Source organism: Martes martes (genome assembly GCF_963455335.1).
Source record: "Martes martes genome assembly, chromosome: 3".
NCBI lineage: Eukaryota > Metazoa > Chordata > Mammalia > Carnivora > Mustelidae > Martes > Martes martes.
This window is the reverse complement of record NC_137890.1, coordinates 106,901,351-106,919,836: the sequence shown is the minus strand read 5'-3', so window position 1 is coordinate 106,919,836 and position 18,486 is coordinate 106,901,351. Positions and strand designations below refer to the sequence as shown.

The window sequence follows — 18,486 nt, the reverse complement described above, 5'->3', positions numbered from 1 at the left end:
TGGAGAAAAACTGAAAGCTTTTCCGCTAAGGTCAGGAACACGGCAGGGATGTCCGTTATCACCACTGCTGTTCAATATAGTACTAGAAGTCCTAGCCTCAGCAATCAGACAACAAAAAGAAATTAAAGGCATCCAAATCGGCAAAGAAGAAGTCAAACTATCACTCTTTGCAGATGATATGATACTATATGTGGAAAACCCAAAAGGCTCCACTCCAAAACTGCTAGAACTTATACAGGAATTCAGTATAGTGTCAGGATATAAAGTCAATGCACAGAAATCAGTCGCATTTCTTTACACTAACAACAAGACAGAAGAAAGAGAAATTGAGGAGTCAGTCCCATTTACAATCGTACCCAAAACCATAAGATACCTAGGAATAAATCTAACCAAAGAGGCAAAGAATCTATACTCAGAAAACTATAAAGTACTCATGAAAGAAATTGAGGAAGACACAAAGAAATGGAAAAATATTCCATGCTCATGGATTGGAAGAACAAATATTGTGAAAATGTCTATTCTACCTAAAGCAATCTACACATTTAATGCAATCCCTATCAAAATCCCATCCATTTTTTTTAAAGAAATAGAACAAATAATCCTAAAATTTATATGGAACCAGAAAAGACCTCGAATAGCCAAAGGAATATTGAAAAAGAAAGCCAAAGTCGGTGGCATCACAATTCCAGACTTCAAGCTCTATTACAAAGCTGTCATCATCAAGACAGTATGGTACTGGCACAAAAACAGACATATAGATCAATGGAACAGAATAGAGAGCCCAGAAATAGACCCTCAACTGTATGGTCAACTAATCTTCGACAAAGCAGGAAAGAATATCCAATGGAAAAAAGACAGCCTCTTCAACAAATGGTGCTGGGAAAATTGGACAGCCACATGCAGAAAAATGAAATTGGACTATTTCCTTACACCACACACGAAAATAGACTCAAAGTGGATGAAGGACCTCAATGTGCGAAAGGAATCTATCAAAATCCTTGAGGACAATGCAGGTAGCAACCTCTTTGACCTCAACCGCAGCAACTTCTTCCTAGGAACATCGCCAAAGGCAACAGAAGCAAGGGCAAAAATGAACTATTGGGATTTCATCAAGATGAAAAGCTTTTGCACAGCAAAGGAAACAGTGAACAAAACCAAAAGACAACTGACAGAATGGGAGAAGATATTTGCAAACGACATATCAGATAAAGGGCTCGTATCCAAAATCTATAAAGAGCTTATCAAACTCAATACCCAAAGAACAAATAATCCAGTCAAGAAATGGGCAGAGGACATGAACAGACATTTCTGCAAGGAAGACATCCAGATGGCCAACAGACACATGAAAAAATGCTCCACATCACTCGGCATCAGGGAAATACAAATCAAAACCACAATGAGATACCACCTCACACCAGTCAGAATGGCTAAAATTAACAAGTCAAGAAATGACAGATGCTGGCGAGGATGCGGAGAGAGGGGAACCCTCCTACACTGTTGGTGGGAATGCAAACTGGTGCAACCACTCTGGAAAACAGTGTGGAGGTTCCTCAAAAAACTGAAAATAGAGCTACCCTACGACCCAGCAATTGCACTACTGGGTATATATCCTAAAGATACAAACGTGGTGCTCCGAAGGGGCACGTGCACCCAAATGTTTATAGCAGCAATGTCCACAATAGCCAAACTGTGGAAAGCGCCTAGATGTCCATCAACAGATGAATGGATAAAGAAGATGTGGTATATATACACAATGGAATACTATGCAGCCATCAAAAGACATGAAATCTTGCCATTTGTGACGACGTGGATGGAACTAGAGGGTATCATGCTTAGCGAAATAAGTCAATCGGAGAAATATAACTATCATATGATCTCATTGATATGAGGAAGGGGAGATGCAAGGTGGGGGGGGGGGTTTGGGGGGAGGTAGGAAAAGAAAAAATGAAAAGATGGGATTGGGAGGGAGACAAACCATAAAAGACTCAATCTCAAGAAACAGACTGAGGGTTGCTGGGGGGAGGGGGGAGGGGAGAGGGTGGTGGGGAAATGGACATTGGGGAGGGTATGGGCTATGATGAGTGCTGTGAAATGTGTAAACCAGACGATTCACAGACCTGTACCCCTGGGGATAAAAATACATTATATGTTTATTAAAATAAAAAAATTAAAAAAAAAAAAAAAAGAATCCTGGAAATAAGCATTTCACACCACAGATTCCTTATATAAGTACATTTGGCTACCTAGTAGACAAGTGCAAGGCCAAGAACCTTGGAGGTTTGAATGCTGGCCTAGCAAATTCGAACCCATAGACAAAGGCAACAATCATAATTACTGTGTCAATTAATTAGATTTAATATTGATAGTAATTTAAATATCCACTTGTTATTTTTATTTTCTATGTCATAAAGTTGCTATAGACTCAGTTAATTTTACGTATATTCATGTTTAAGACCCCAAAACAAAAGTACTTCTCAGAATTTATGCAGATATGACATTTATGTCAACACAACCAGCTAGACATCATGGGGTCTATGAGACTATGCCAGGTTTTCTACTTTTAGATTTATATGATGTGTATATAAATTAACATTTCCAAGGGTCACTAAATCCCTTTACAATTTTAAAAACAATTTAAGGCCTTTGTTTTTAAATAATTTAATTTAAAATTATGGAAAATTCATTTAACTCTTCAAAACTAAAGAGGTGGAGACTATATAGATTTTTTTCTTTCTTTCTTTAGTCTGGTGAGTTGAATACTTACTGAACAGGTTATTACATCATTTTTTTAGGTATATTTAATGAAATGCAATAATATTGTGAAACACATTTTAAATAAATGTTTGATATCAGATATGGACTATAGTTTAAATAACATAAACTACCTTCATTGCTGTCTATGCATTTTTTACATGCTTATTTATGTTTTTATCTATGAAACCAATCATTCAATTTACCGAATCTAAATCTTAACTTTATAATTATATTCAGCTTCTCCTACTTGCTCATCAAGTGAATATATATGTGCAAGCAGAGGATGTATTTCTGCATCTTTGAAATGTAATGGAGAATATGACTGTGCTGATGGTTCTGATGAGGTAAAATCTATCATTTGATTAAAATCTCTGAATTACATGAATTAGGTTTGGGAAAGCAAACATAATAAAAATAGAGTAAAGAGACAGATTCTTGATTCTTAGCAATGTCTAAAATGTTAGGACAAGTACACTCAATACAGAAATTGCAACAGATACCTGAGTCTGCATGCTGTTCATATACTAAGCCCCATTGTCATTTGCAGAGGTTATATTCATTAAGTCAAAATAAAAGAAAGCCCACGGTGTAATAAATCTCCAGTATTGTCAGCTGCATGTTTATTTTGCCTGTGACTATGTCATTATCATTAATGAAAACTGCAGTGCCTATTTGTATTTGAACAGATGGACTGTGTGACTGAATGTAAGGAAGATCAGTTTCGATGCAGAAATAAAGCCCACTGTATTCCAATTAGATGGCTCTGTGATGGCATTCATGACTGTGTGGATGGCAGTGATGAAGAGAACTGTGACAGAGGTAAGGTGTCTGTGTGTGTGTGTGTGTGTGTGTGTGTGTGTGTGTGTGTGTGTGCGTGCGCACTTGCCTGGAAATAAGAGAATGACAGTTAAAATGTTGTGCAGAATCAATAGGGCACTAAGGCCAGAGGATGGAATCACCAAATGATTCTCTTTACCCATTCCTGTTTCATTATGTAACATCCTGGTCTGAGTAAGCAAAATCTGGATAATTTTCAGACAGAGTAAATGTCAAGCTTCATATGACAAAGGCAACCAAAGTGCAAGTGTTTGATGTGTCCTACCCCAAGCCTGTCCTCGTATTAGATGCTGGGTCAGGAATAGGGACAGGAGAAGGATGCAGGGAACATAACTGTAGAGCTATTACTGCAAAAGTATTTTTGAGATACATTTCTCTTCCACATTGCTTGCCTTACTATGAAAGAATAATAACATAAGGCATGCTATATTACACATACTAATTTGCTAGATCATACCTAGGTTGCAGCTTGTGCCCCAAATTTCCTTTTAGCCGTATGGCTGAGAAAATGATCTACATTTTTTGTCAGTCTGGAAGTCAGCTTTAAGATTTGTAGTGCATTATTTTCTAGTTATGTGAAAATATTTCCTGAAAAATAACAACTTTTTAATTGTAATTCACTACATTACAAGCAACTTTGTTACTACTTTAAGGTTAATGAGATGAAAGCAAAGAAATTGTGGGCGAAGCTTAAAATGATCACAAATTCTATAACTCTTATTATTTTCATAATGTTAAATATGTTGTTTAAATGCAAAATTATTTTTAAGCTGCTTTAAAAAGTCAATGGACTTCATATTTCAGAATCTTTGGAATGTCATCAACAGAGATGATGCTAGATATTGATGTATGTTGCAGGGCATTTGAACATGTACTCAGGGTTTATACAGTTTCAATATACCTTTGCAACCACATGGATGGAGTTAGGGAGTATAATGCTAAGTGAAATAAGTCAGTGAGAGAAAGGCAAATACCATGTGATTTCACTCATATGTGGAATTTAAGAAACCAAATAAATCAACAAAGGGAAAACAAAAGAGGCAAATCAAGAAATGCACTCTTAACTATAGAGAACAAACTGATGGTTACAGAGGGGAGGCACGTAGGGGGACGGGCGAAATAGGCAATGGGGATTAAGGAGTACACTTGTGATGAGCACTGGGGGTTGTATGGAAATGATGAATCACTGTATTGTACACCTTGAATTAATATTATACTGTCTGTTAACTAACTGGAATTTAAATAAAAATTTTAGAGGCACTTGAGTGGCTTAGTCATTTGAGAATCTGCCTTTGGCTTGGGTCATGAACCCAGGGTCCTAAGAACAAGCCCCTCTTCCGGCTCTCTGCTCAGTAGGAAGCCTGCTTCTCCCTCTCCTCCCTGCTTGTGTTTTCTCTCTATCTCCCTCTCAAATAAATAAATAAAATCATTTAAAAGTCTTTTAAAATAGAAAAAAAATAAAGATTTACTTTTATAAAAATCTAGTCACTCAAAGAAAAATATCCCCTATTTTCTTTAATATTAGATCAAACCTTTATTATTTTCTAAAATCTCCATACCCAACCTGATACAGTATTGTAATATTCACCAGAAGAAATCCTAGTTCTCATTTGGAATCTGCAGTGCATTATATAGAGCCATAAAAAGGTTGCACTTCCCTAATAGCTGTTTCTACTTTGGTTAAGTTCTCACATTCACATTCTATAATTGGTCACTTTAGATACAGCAAACTTTGTAGACATTCTGGCACCAAAAGCTCTTAAATACAATCATATTCTAAGACTTCAGGACAATTAAGTAACTCATCTTTTTCCATTTTCTAGCTAATAAGCTCCAGCCCCTCAATTTCAGTCTCTGTCACCAGTCTGGCTCTTTCTCTCATTGCTTCTTGCCTGGGTTCATGTAATGCCGTGTAATTGGACTCTAATACATTCCACTCACTGCTGCCAGGTTGATCTTATTGAAGTGTAACTCTGATTATGTCGATGTTAGCTCGAAGCTCGCTCTTTCTGGTTATATATAAATACAGCAGTCAGGGTTACAAGAGAATGATCCTGTTCTACCTCCCTACCCTTATACTCAATTACTTCTCTTTATATCATATATCCTAGACCAAACTGAAGAATAAATCTAGTAACATTTTCCATGTTTTCCAACGTCTGTCCTGATTCCTCTGCTATTTCCACCATCTCGATACCTTTGCCAATAAAAATTATATCTAGCTTTTCAAGTCCATTCAGTTGCTACTGTCTTCTACCAAATCGTAGTCTCTTGTGGAGGTTCCCTAGCAACCCTTTGATTGCGTTCCTGTTATTTTATTCTTCCTTCTATTATAATTGCTTCTGTATTAGTTGACTAAATTTCCCCTGTTGGAATGTGAGTTTCTTGAGGTAAAAATTAGGTATGCAAACAGAATGAGGAAGTGCATTCCAGGCAGTGTTATCATTATGCACAAAAGACTCAGACGTGAGAGAAACTTTAAGTGTTTAGGAATTATGAGTAACTGGAAATTAATGCTATAGAATTTCGTTTTAATATTAAGCATAATGAGAAGTTTTCCAAGGCTTTTAAAGAGTCTTCAAATATTTTCTTCAAAAAGAAAGGGTAAAAGAATTTGTACTAAGTAAAGCACAGAGAATTTATTGAAATGAGATTCAAGAGATATAGTTTCTTGTCTTACTTCTAGAAGCCTTTCTGTACTAATTTTTGATACTATCAGATCCAACCACACTGAAATGTCTCCAAGAGCCGTAGGAATATCTAGAAAGTGAGTGACTGTATGTGTGCGTGTGTGTATAAGGGCAGTCCTGTCAGGATTTATATATTTTTAATATTAAATTTCATAAGAAATGTTTATTTGAACAAAGATTACAGGTTAAAAATCAAACATTATGGTAAAAAAAAAAGATAGAACATTAGCATTGAATGATAGCATTTGAGATCTGAGTTATCTTTTGGATTTAAACCGACTCTACTAAGAGTTTAAGCTTACTGATTAAAAAAAAAGAGTTGAAGACCTTTAATTCAATTATTTACAAATGTGTCAAAGCTCCCTTTCCATCAATACTCATGTTTCTAACTTTCTTGGGTTTCTTTGCTGCCAGGTAAATTCCAGTGAATTATCTTGGTGGTTAAAGTATTTGATCCTGTAAGGATGTACCTTAAGGCATGCTCGAATTCAGATTTCTAGTATTTCATTACCTCCAGCAAGTGGTTTAGGTACTGTATAAATGTACTTTAAGGCTTTGAGGAAAAGGAATCCCAGAATAAACAAATCTCACTTCATTCATCCCAGATCTGGACCCATGAACAAAGGGTTGGGGTTGGAAGGCAATAGGGATGCAGTAACATTTTCTAAGAGAATCAGCTTTACTAGTTTACTTTAAAAAGTCAAACCCCCAAATACTGTGGAATTAAAAGCAGCATTCATACTTCCAAAGCTAAAACATGTTGCCTCAAGGAAACTTGGTATTTGTTTTGGTCTGAGCTCCCAAACTTTATTCTCTTTAGCAATTTTGGTGGACAAGATTGAGAATTATTCTTTTTAGTAATCACCAGCTCAAAAATATGTTAACTATTAATGAAAATTTATAAAAATAAATAAATAAATAAAATAAAAAATAATAAAAAATCTAAAAAATTAAAAAAATAATAAAATGAAAAATAAAACATTATCATATATTAAACTTTCCCTCCACCTAAATTAAAATGGGAACTCTAGATGCTTAATTTTGATGATAATGCCCTGTCCAGATTTCTATGAACCTGCCAAAAGTTCAGTTATATTTAGACATAGGTTTTTGTTTATATACACACACACACACACACACACACACATACTTTTCTATTTTTCTAATAATCTTCTGTTGAGCTTATTAAGAACATGACTAATGACTAGGAAACTGGAATTTTGTTGGTTATGTGTGCCTCATGCCATTTCAAAATAAGCATTTTATGTTAGACTCAAGATGTCATGGTAGCCTCATGATGCATTTTTTTTTTTAAACAAATTCTTCATGGTACAATAGGAAGCCTTTAGTAAGTTATCACAAAATGTTTTTCTTATTTTACAATTGTGATTTCATTTATATTTCTCTTCTTCTTAATAAAAATAATAATATGCCCATTTATGGGGAAATTATGTTATCTAATGTGATACCTTTGGGAACTCATTTTTTTTTTCCCTTTTAACAAGACTGATGTGCTACCAATAGACTTTTCTAAAATACTCAGAGGATGTCAAGAGTTCACAAATTTTGTTTGAATATAATCCATTGTAAAATAGAACATGCAATGAGATTTAGTCATGAGAGCATCTTTATTCTAAAAGAATATAACTTTCATATTCCATGGATTTTGATATAGAATTAGGCAAACACTCACCTCCTATCAATATTCTTATCTTAAGTTTCTTTAATACTAAAGACTGTACATGTTATCTTTTTGTTGTTTTCAGACAGAGTTGTTAAGTGGTAAATATTTTCTTGGATGGGTTTTGATCACTGAAATTATTCTTAGAATTAGGGCATTTTAGAACTGACCATTCCAGAAGTTGAAAGAAGGGGCACCCCAATGCCAGATATTATATTGTCAGTCTTACATGGTGATACTCACCATGGTGGACTTACCACAGACTTGCCTTTTTCCATATTTTAGAGTTTGCTAGTCTTCAGAGATGCCAATGTAGGATGTGCCAGCTCTGTTAAGCATTTTTGGAGAAACTCTCAGAACTGTTCAGATTGATACCACTATAATATCTTGGGCTCAGCTTCAACTATTAAGATTCTAAGCCATCAACCTATATGTCCCTAATCATCTCTCTACCATTAACCCTATCGAGTTTTTAAAAAGTTGAATTTCTTCCTCACCTTTTACTTCACAGAAATAGTTTAACATCTTGAGCTTTATTCAACATCTGGTCACCAAATTAACAAATCTACCTAATGCTGTGCCTAGCCCAACCTTTCCCCCATTCCTCCCTCTTGAAATGGGAGACTTGTTTCACCTCCAATCTAAGGATAATCCTTTTATATTAGTTTAAATCCTTCACAATTTCTGGATTCTCAAAGAATTCATCGTATCAATTACCTTCTCTCTCTTCCGTATCTTCAAGTTTACTCTGTCTACTCAATTATTCTCACAAGGACTTAAGTATATCAGATATCTGTTTTACTCCATACAAGAAACCAGCCTCTCTTATTCACATAACTTCCTCCTTTCTTCCTCGCCTTTAAGACCAAACTCCTGGAAAGGGATGGATGATTACAGTAACTACTACTTTTTCATCTAATAAGAAAATACAAACACATCACTAAATCCACCACCAGTTCACTGAACCTCCTCTTTTAGCATTATATAAATGTGCTCACTACTACTTCCTTGTTGGAACACTTCTCAGGTATTTCTCCAACAACTCTGGCTACTTTTTCTGTCTCTTTTGCAGACTCCTCTTTATCTATCCAGTCTTTAAATGTTGATTTTAACTGTTTTGTTCTAAATTTCAAATAATAACTACATTCGGATCATTCCCAGCTACATATTTACAGCTCAGACTTGTCCTATGTTTTAAATACATTTATCCACTATCCTGTTAAATATCACTACACGGTTGTCTTACTAGTCCTTAAATGAATTGTGTAATTATTTCTACTAAGCTTACTCCTCCTTCTGTATTTCTTTATTTTTGGACAATACCAACATTCAGTAAATGATCCAAATAAACCAAAAATAGAGTACTCATTCTGCTCATTCTCCTTGCCACCTTCATCTTTTTAGCCATCAGATCCTGAGGATTCTACCTCCTGAAGCACTTTCAAACATAGCTACTCTAAATTAAGTACCAATAGTTCTCTTCTGCATTGCTACAACCTCTCTTCAAATTGGTCTTTTTCCTCCAGCCTTGGCTTTACTCTTGCTACCTTTATTTCCAAGTTCTCTACATTCTAGCTAGTGTTATCACGCTAAAACCCAAATCTCGTTCTGTCATTTGCTAACTTAAGTCTTTGCTACTGTCAGTGAATTATTAAAGATTCGTATACAAGTCAAAACCCAACAAGGTGAGCTGTTTGACCCTCATAAGTTTAGGCTTATCATTCCCTCTAAAGTGCATCCATAAAATGAACAATGTTTCCTTCCAGGATTTTCTAATCTTACAAGGATGAGCACTATCACTCTCCTGCCCCATGTTTTAATAAACATATCCACTTTTAAATATGTTAATGCCTTAAGTCATCAAATCTATCTAATATGGAAACCATACTTATTATCTTACGAGGTTTAAATAGGTAGTAAAATTCTCTGAGAGCAATCTTATTTATCTTAATTCTGAATTCCCATCAGGTTGTTTTGGGTTGTTTCCCCAGGTACTGCTTGTAAATATGACCTTATAAATTACTTTAGCCATGCCTCTCTTATAACTGAGTCCTAGGGAAATTAATAGATAGGCAACACAAGGGAAGTTCCTAATTCCCCAACCATTGCAGTTTCCACTATATATTATTACATATCTAAACATATAACCAAAACTGATTAGTATTTTGGTTACTTTGCATAGGATAAATATATTTAATTTTAAGTGAGCATATATTTTATTCTTGATGTTTTATATTTAATTGTGAAAGGAGAAAAAAGCAAACATTTACAAAATACACAAAAAATCAGGTACACTACTGTATACTTTTTATAAGTATGACTGAAATATTTCACCACATCACCAACTTCTAATTCTGTCGTAAAATTAACTGATTATCTGTGATTGCAAAAGCTTTTTATTGGTTATTCTGTCTTCAGCAACTCACAGTTGCCAGATATAACCAAATTGAACTAAGAATTTTGCAAGTGTCTTTTCTTTCCAGAACAACCCAATATATATAATGAAAATTAATACCATTTAAAATCTAAGTTTCTTTACAGTAACATAAAACATTTTGTGAGGTGGAAGATAATTTATATTTGAAAAAACTTTCTTCTACCATCTTACCAGTATTTTCCAAAGGAAATATGATATACCTGGGTAATATCAGATTGTTTTGAAAAATAAACCATAAGTAACTTAAAAAAAAAAAAAGTCTGGATACTGCTTGTCCCTCATATTGTACAGGAAAAAAATATAAGAAAGTGAGAAACTAGGTACCATGTGAAGATAATTAGAGGAATATGTGTCCTGTTGACTGGCATTAATTAATTATGCTACATCTCTGTGTCTCTTTTTCTGTTTTGTTTGAAAATAAAGGAGGAAATATATGTAGATCAGATGAGTTTCTCTGCAATAATTCCCTTTGCAAACTACATTTCTGGGTGTGTGATGGAGAAGACGACTGCGGAGACAACTCTGATGAAGCCCCTGATATGTGTGGTATGCATTTCACCTGGGTCTAGATTATACTGTCATCTCCAGATCTAACATGCTGGCATGAGTCAATAGAGTGGTGAGGCAACCCACAAAGTCTGGGGTTAGGTAGATACAGATACAGCTTTTATTCAGGTAGTAATAGATTACCCTGCCCAAAGTTGATGATTTTACAGAGATGGCCCCTAAATCTGAATTTGTACATGTCAACACTATTCAAAAGATAGTGTGTGGCCTATCTGGGAGGACTTATAGTGGTTTAGCTTTTGAATTGTGTGAGGTTCGTATAAGGACTTGGCTTTGTACCAAATTGGTTACTGAGGCTAAAACATTTTTTGTGGGGGAAGATAAGTACATGGACAAAATGTGAATAGTAAAATCATGTAGCCCCACAAGTTACCCACCACTGAGACCAATGTCAGGGAGATATATATGGAGATAATATGTAAATATATTGATAATATTTTAATATGTAAGTATATTGATGTTTTTTATTACATAAATATATTAATATATTTAAATGTAGCATATATTATTTCTTTGTATATGTCCTATGTTATAAATATATTAATACATTTTAATATATATATAGACTTAGGCAGAGAACTGCAATTAGGAGTTATATAACCTTTCAATCTGAAAATCTTAACAAAAGTTATTGCTTCTTCAAATTCAAGTTACTCTTGATTCTTGACAATTGTCAGGATTGTACTTACACAACCAGCATCTATAAATGTCCATTTATATCACCAAGTAAAGGATTTCTTATAGGTAACAAACATTTTCAGTTCCTTCTTCTCATTCTTTGTATCTAATTTCAATAAAAGTGTATTTTACCTCTAATTTAAAGAAAAATACTACTACTTTGGATATAATTAAGTAGCACTTCAGGTGAATTAAAGAAGACATAGCATGAGTGTATATACTTAAATTCTTTGTTCTATTTGGTACACCAAGTTAAAAAAATATTTTTTGATAGGCAATGACATTGACTACTGACATTACAATTGAATAAAATATCCAAAGCATGGGGGCAGCTTTATTTTTAAAGGGATTTAAAACTTAAAAATGACAGTCTTTGGAGAGTGTTCTCTATAGACACAACTAATGAGAGATATAACTAAGTTTCAGTTTTTGTTCAACATCATCTTACACAATGGACTCTAGAAAATCACCAGAGATTATATTGTTTCTGAATTATAATCCATGGAAAAATATAAATTTACCTGCCAATATCAAGCCGGAATCAATTATTTTTATAAAGTATGTATATGTATACATATATGTGCATATATGTATATATATTTTTCCTGTTCTCTTTTCCACTTCAGCACACAACTAGTGAGTGGAATAGGAAATGGTTGCTAATTAACCATGTGAAGCTCCAGTGTCATACCCCCAGGACCACTTCTAGGACCAGGAAGTGATTCTCAGTGACATGCCACACAGCTGCTGGAAAACCTAAAATACAACCAACTTGATTCTGTGCATGTTTTTATATTCCCCTAGGTCATCAGTATAAACATTGAGTCAAGCTGTTATGTACCAGGGACTGTGCTAAGTAATTGGGATGGAAAAAAAAAAAAAAAGGAAAGAAAGAAAGAAAGACAAAGAAGAACAGCACATGGTTCTCTTTGACAAGATCTTACTCTGATTGTACAAATCAGATTTTCATGCATTATATTTTAAGCAATGGTGGAATTAGGTAAATGCACAGATAAGGAGGAGAGGAATAAGATGGACTTTGCCTAAGGAGGAATTCAGAAAGCTACAGTTTGAACACTCCAAATTAAAAGACAGCATAGGCATTATGCACAGCATGGGAAATAGTGTCACTCATTCATTTAATAAATATTTGTTAGCATAGATACTGTTATTATTTTGGGGAATATAATGATGAGAGATACAGACATGGACCCAGATGTCACAGAACTGAGAATCTAGTGGACTAGGTATTCAAATGATTTAAAAATATATGGTTGAAAATTATGATATGTGCATTGAAGAAAAAGAGTAAGTTTTAAAAGTATAGAACAGAGAGATTTTATTCAATCTTGGGTTATGGTAAATAATATTTGAGTTTTAATCTGAGAGATATATCACTACCAAGTAGGTGAAAGAGATGGGCTGGAGGGAAGGCAGATGACATAATGTTGTAGGCAAAGAAAAATGTAGACAACCCTGAAGCAGAGTGAACCATAACTTATTGGAGTAACTGAAAGATCCCTGTGCTTGGAGAGGACAGGTCAAGGTAGATACTGGTTTAGGATGAAACTGAAGAGACAGAAGAGTCTGGAATCTTGTAAGTCTTCATGGGGAATTTTGGATTTAGCCTCAAAGTAATTAAAAATACTAAAATGTTTTGGGGCACCTGGGTGGCATCCGACTCTTGATTTTGGCTCATGCAGTGATTTCAGGATTCTGAGATCAAGCCCTGGGTTGTTCTCTGAGATGGGCATGGAGTCTGCTTAAGATTCTCTGTCTCCTTCTCTCTTTGCTCCTCCCCCTGACCTCTCCCTCTTTCTCTCTCCCTCTCTATAAATAAATAAATAAAATTTTAAGAATTGTTTTAAGAAAGAACACTAAAATGTTCTAAGTACAACAGGCATATAGTTGTATTTATATTTTACATATATTGGATAGAAAGGGGCAAGGCTAGGTAAGATAATTGCTGTACTCTAAGCAAGCTATGCTACTAGCTCGGGTTAAGATAATGATAGCCCGTGGTGGCAAATATATTTGGAGGTAGTTTGAAAAGCAAAATAAAATTGGATTAAATAATAGATTAGATAGATAAGTCAAGGAAGAGGAAGTTACTAGGTATAATTTGTAAGGGGTTTGTGCTTGTTCAGTTGAATACATGGGGGATATAGGAAGAGGAACAGTATTGCAAGTAAAGATTAAATGCCTGGTTTGAGATACATTTGAGGAGACATTCAAGCATAGATTTCAGGTTCTAGATATTTTATTCTAAAGCTTAAAAAGCTGGACTAAAGTTATAAATTTGAGAGTCAGAATAAAATGGGATAATGAATACTATGGACTTTGTAAGATTTAGGCTGGGTGGGAGTAAGGCATAAGAGAAGAAGGAATTTAGGATAGAATACTGAGTGCCACCAAACTTCTAAATAAATATAAGCAGCTGGAAGAGACTCAAGTGAGTTACCACAAAAGAATTTGGAAAAAAAAAAAAAAAGATATGGCAAAAGAAATACCAAGGTAATGAAATGTATCAAGAAAGATGGAATGGTTCCTGAAGAGGCAGGAAAAATGGGCTTCAGAGCAGATGAACACTTAGTTTTAGATAAGAGTAGTCACCCCTTTTCTGTTATTAAAAATATTGACATGAATTGATAGATTATCTATAGATGCAGGTGGATGTCCAATTATATAATGAGGTGATAACAAATTCACCATCATTTTATTTCATTTTTATATATGCAGTAGGAAGTATATCCATATATAGAATATGGAAGGTTGTTATTTTAGAAAATTTGAAAGGAATACAGATTTAAATTGTTATTGAAAAGGGTAAGAGACGAACATGCTATCTCTATCTGTACTTATATCCATATCTATCTATCTATCTATACATGTATATCTGTATTTATATCTATGTAGATATAGATGTATATGATTTCCAAGTAATATTTAGGGCTCATCTGGTATTAATAAATATTCGTATTTGTGATATCAGTTGGTCTTGTGGCATGATCATCTGCAATGTTCCTGGTCTTCCCAGAATGCAGAAATTGGAATAGCGGATGGTTTTACTCATCTAAGCTTAGGGTTTTGTTAGATAACTAAATGAAAAAGAGAAAAGGGCCAGATAATCCAGATTATTTGTACTGAAGTGAGTTTCTAAATGAATTCTTAGGACATATAATAAGTTACCAATAAATATTTGTCAACTGAGTAAACTGAAAGATGGGGCATGGGATCTTATGTCAATGCAGAGGTAACTAAAGACAAAAACACTGGAGAATAGGAAAAGGTAGATCTATCCATGGACTAAAGTTTCACCTAAGACAGAAAAAAGATTTAATGAGACTGGTTAAATTAAAAATTGGGAAAGTAAGAAATGCTGGTCAGAATTTGTAGCATTCAGATTAGTGAGTTTCTAAATGAGGCCATTGGAGGAAACTGTATATCCAGCTGCGCTCATGTAGATCAATTAATATTCTTACCTGCAAGCAACACAAAATGTCATTGGCTAAATTAAGAAGAAAAATATATTGGAATCTACCAATCTTCACAACCTTCTAGGATACTTGCTGGCTTAGGTGAATTAGAGTAAAATGTTACTGGGTATGAAAAACTCAAGGAGCTAAGAGGTACAGCTATTGGTTGGTTTGTTCATGTAGACGTTAAAGTCATCTAGGATGTTGAAATGAGTTTGGACAGAGAGCAATAATGATGAAGGAAGGTGCTACAGTCATTAGTAAACTGGGGAGGAGATGATTTTATAAGGCTAATGAGAAAATAGCAATAAGGAAGATATTTAATCAAGTGACTGGCTATCAAAATAATGGTTTTTTTCAGTTTATTTTTAAAAATTGAATGTGAAGATATAGTAACAAATTTCTGAAAGCTAAAGTAGGAAATTAAGGTTATTTAAATGTAAGATAACATGAGGCTTGAGAAATTTAAGAAATATTCCTAAAAGATCTGAGGAAGAGGACCTATGCTTGGAGTGGGAACCAGATTTCAATTAAACCATGGAGGTCAGGCAAAAAGGAGCATGGCATATTTAAGAAGCTAATAAAGTAGTATTGCTAGAATATTAAGAGTGACAAGGGATTTGTCTGTAAAAGTAGCATGGACAAAGTAGTGATCAGTCCATTATGGCACGTGAAGTATCTTAAATTTTATTCTGAAAATGCTGGATAACTATGGAAGAGATGATCAGATTAATGTCTAAGATGGGTTGTTCTGGTGCCTTTGGAAGATTTTAGGTTGGGCAATGAAATAGAGATATTTAGGATTCTACTGCAATTTTCTCTGTAAGAGAGAGTGCAGAGCTGAACTGTTGTAACTGATATGTATGGAGAGAAGGCGGCAAATTTGGGGATAGTATCAACCAGATTTGTTGACTAGTAAGAGCTGAAGGTCAATAAGAGAAATTCATTTAGAATAACCCCAGACTTGCAGTTATGGTGTGCTACTAACTGAACCATGGAAATAACACAAAGCTTATGTTTGGGGAGAAGGTAGTCACAGGGAGGTGATAAAGAATGGAGTTCTGAACTTACTGAATTTGAAATTCCTGAGGGGATATCCTATAATCAATTGTGAGATGCTAGAATTAGATAGTGAATTGAAAGTTTTAAGGGTATAGCGTCAAGTAAATCCATGAGAATATCAGCAAAGAATTCAAGAATGAAAAGATCAAGAAACCAATGAAAGCACCTGGAGTATTCCACGTGTAAAGATAAAGTGTCATGAGAGAGGTTTCCTCCTCTAGGGGTAGAAGTCTTCAGATTAGATAATGATAGAAGGGACAAGGATAAAATTCTCTGGCTTTCACTGTTGTCATTTTAAGTCACACACGCCGCCTGCCCAAAGCTACATAGGCCCACAAAAATTATACATAAATACAAAGATCACCTCTGTGACTCAAATACATATTTATACATTTGTTGACAGAGATACAGAGTAAGAAAAACAGTTATAGTATTGTTGGGACTTTTTTTTTTTTTTCACTGGATGACCTATTTTCAAATTTGGACCTGTAACGTATGCTTGCTCAAGCTCTATTCTGTGTGAAATTGCTCTTTCAAATAGCTAAGTGTCCTGCCATGTTGTATAAACTGCAGGCATAAATTAGTTTGGTACACCAAGTGAAGTCAGCTAAGATAAGCCATCTGGAAATGAGACCATGAAGTTTGGCTCTTTTTCTTACTTCATTTCATTTCAGCTGTGCACTCTTTTCTGTAGTTAATATAAATAACTAAGATCATAGCTTCTATTCTCATACAGTTTCTAGTACCTACATGAAGGCAATTTCCACAACAAAAGATATTCAGAAAAGCCAGATTATGGATTTGAAAAGAAGGAACAAAATAAAACAAAAACAAAAAACAAAATAAAATGAAGCAAAACAAAGAAAGGAAGATTTTTTAAAAAGGGGGGGGAGGGGATCATTCCTCATAAGTCAGTGTATCCAAAGGAGCGGCTTTGATTTTTTCTTTCCTTTTTTTTTTTTTTTTTTTTCCAGCCAAATTTCTTTGCCCACCCACAAGACCTTACAGATGCAGAAATAACAGAATATGCCTGCAGCCTGAGCAAATGTGCAATGGGATTGATGACTGTGGGGACAACTCAGATGAAGATCACTGTGGTGGTAAATCTGTTTAATGTGAAATAATTGATTTAGTGACAGCTACAAGATAATACAATGTTTTGGGGGCTCAAAAAATTACAAAGAAGTATTTTCCATGTAGCATGTCTGAGGGTATTTTTTTCAGACACTTGATCTTCTGACAAAGTATGAAAAATAATCTGCTAACATTCATTTGAATAGTAGAGCTGAGCGGCTTTATCCAAACTCTCTACTAGTCTGTAAATCTCCATTGATGATACACAGTTTATTTCTGAAAATACTGCATGAGAGAAAAAACAGTGGTTTAAAAATGTTCTCTATTAAACAGCTCCTTGAGGGGAGAGTGTTAATAAGGAGTTTATGTCTGTATACACAATTCCTTCTTCACAATTATGAAATTAACAAAACTTTTAAAACCGAGGCCTTACTAATGTGTGTGGCAAAATCATTTGATGTCAAACCCTGACTTGAACTGGTCTGAAGCAGTTTTTATTTAAGAACAAGGTCTCACTTAAGTTGAATATTCAAATATTTTCCGGTGGAAATGCAGTGTCACTTATTATAGGGTAAATACACTGTTATTCCTCTAAAAGTCCAGAATTTTCAAACTTTTTTCATTTGGCCCAAGAACTTCAAATAAAGGATTGTGGAGCCATGTTTTTCATAGTGTTTAAATAAAATCTTGACTATGTTAATGAACTTAATAAATTTGTTTTGATTCTGTGAAGTACTAATCATTTTTTAATGACTCTATAGGTAAGCTTCCATATAAAGCAAGACCATGTAAAAAAGATGAGTTTACTTGCAGCAATAAAAAATGTATCCCCATGGACTTCCAGTGTGATCAACTTGATGACTGTGGAGATGGTTCAGATGAACAAGGCTGCAGAATAAGTGAGTTTAGTTTCTGTCAAAGTGTAGCAACATGCAAGTTCAATTCTCCTTCAACATGACTAAAATCTTCTCTACTGATGTGAGAAAATATCATTCTTCACAAATGTACTTAAGTATACTTTCTTTTTGGTAAGCCCTTACCAATGCAACCTTAGAATGCCGCTTAAATTAATATCAGAAAGTATGAGGTGGAAAGGTCGTTTTCACAGTGAGTACCCTTGTTAGACCTGAATCTGAGATCTCAATATCCAATTGCAGACTTTGTTATCAGCAAAGATATCCATATCCCTTAATATTTTATTTCATAAAATATAAATTTACTATTTTTTCT

At 34.4% G+C, this 18,486-nt stretch overlaps 1 protein-coding gene across 1 annotated transcript in view; it reads left to right on the top strand.

Moving 5' to 3' along the window:
• LRP1B (LDL receptor related protein 1B) overlaps positions 1–18,486 on the top strand; it is a gene marked incomplete at both ends in the record, with an annotated part of 1,929,835 nt that overhangs the window by 1,792,300 nt on the left and 119,049 nt on the right. The window contains 5 exons of the mRNA XM_080798957.1: positions 2,992–3,098; positions 3,441–3,573; positions 10,823–10,945; positions 17,157–17,282; positions 18,018–18,155. Of these exons, the coding sequence (XP_080655083.1) occupies positions 2,992–3,098; positions 3,441–3,573; positions 10,823–10,945; positions 17,157–17,282; positions 18,018–18,155 (627 nt within the window). The remainder of the gene's footprint in view (positions 1–2,991; positions 3,099–3,440; positions 3,574–10,822; positions 10,946–17,156; positions 17,283–18,017; positions 18,156–18,486) is intronic.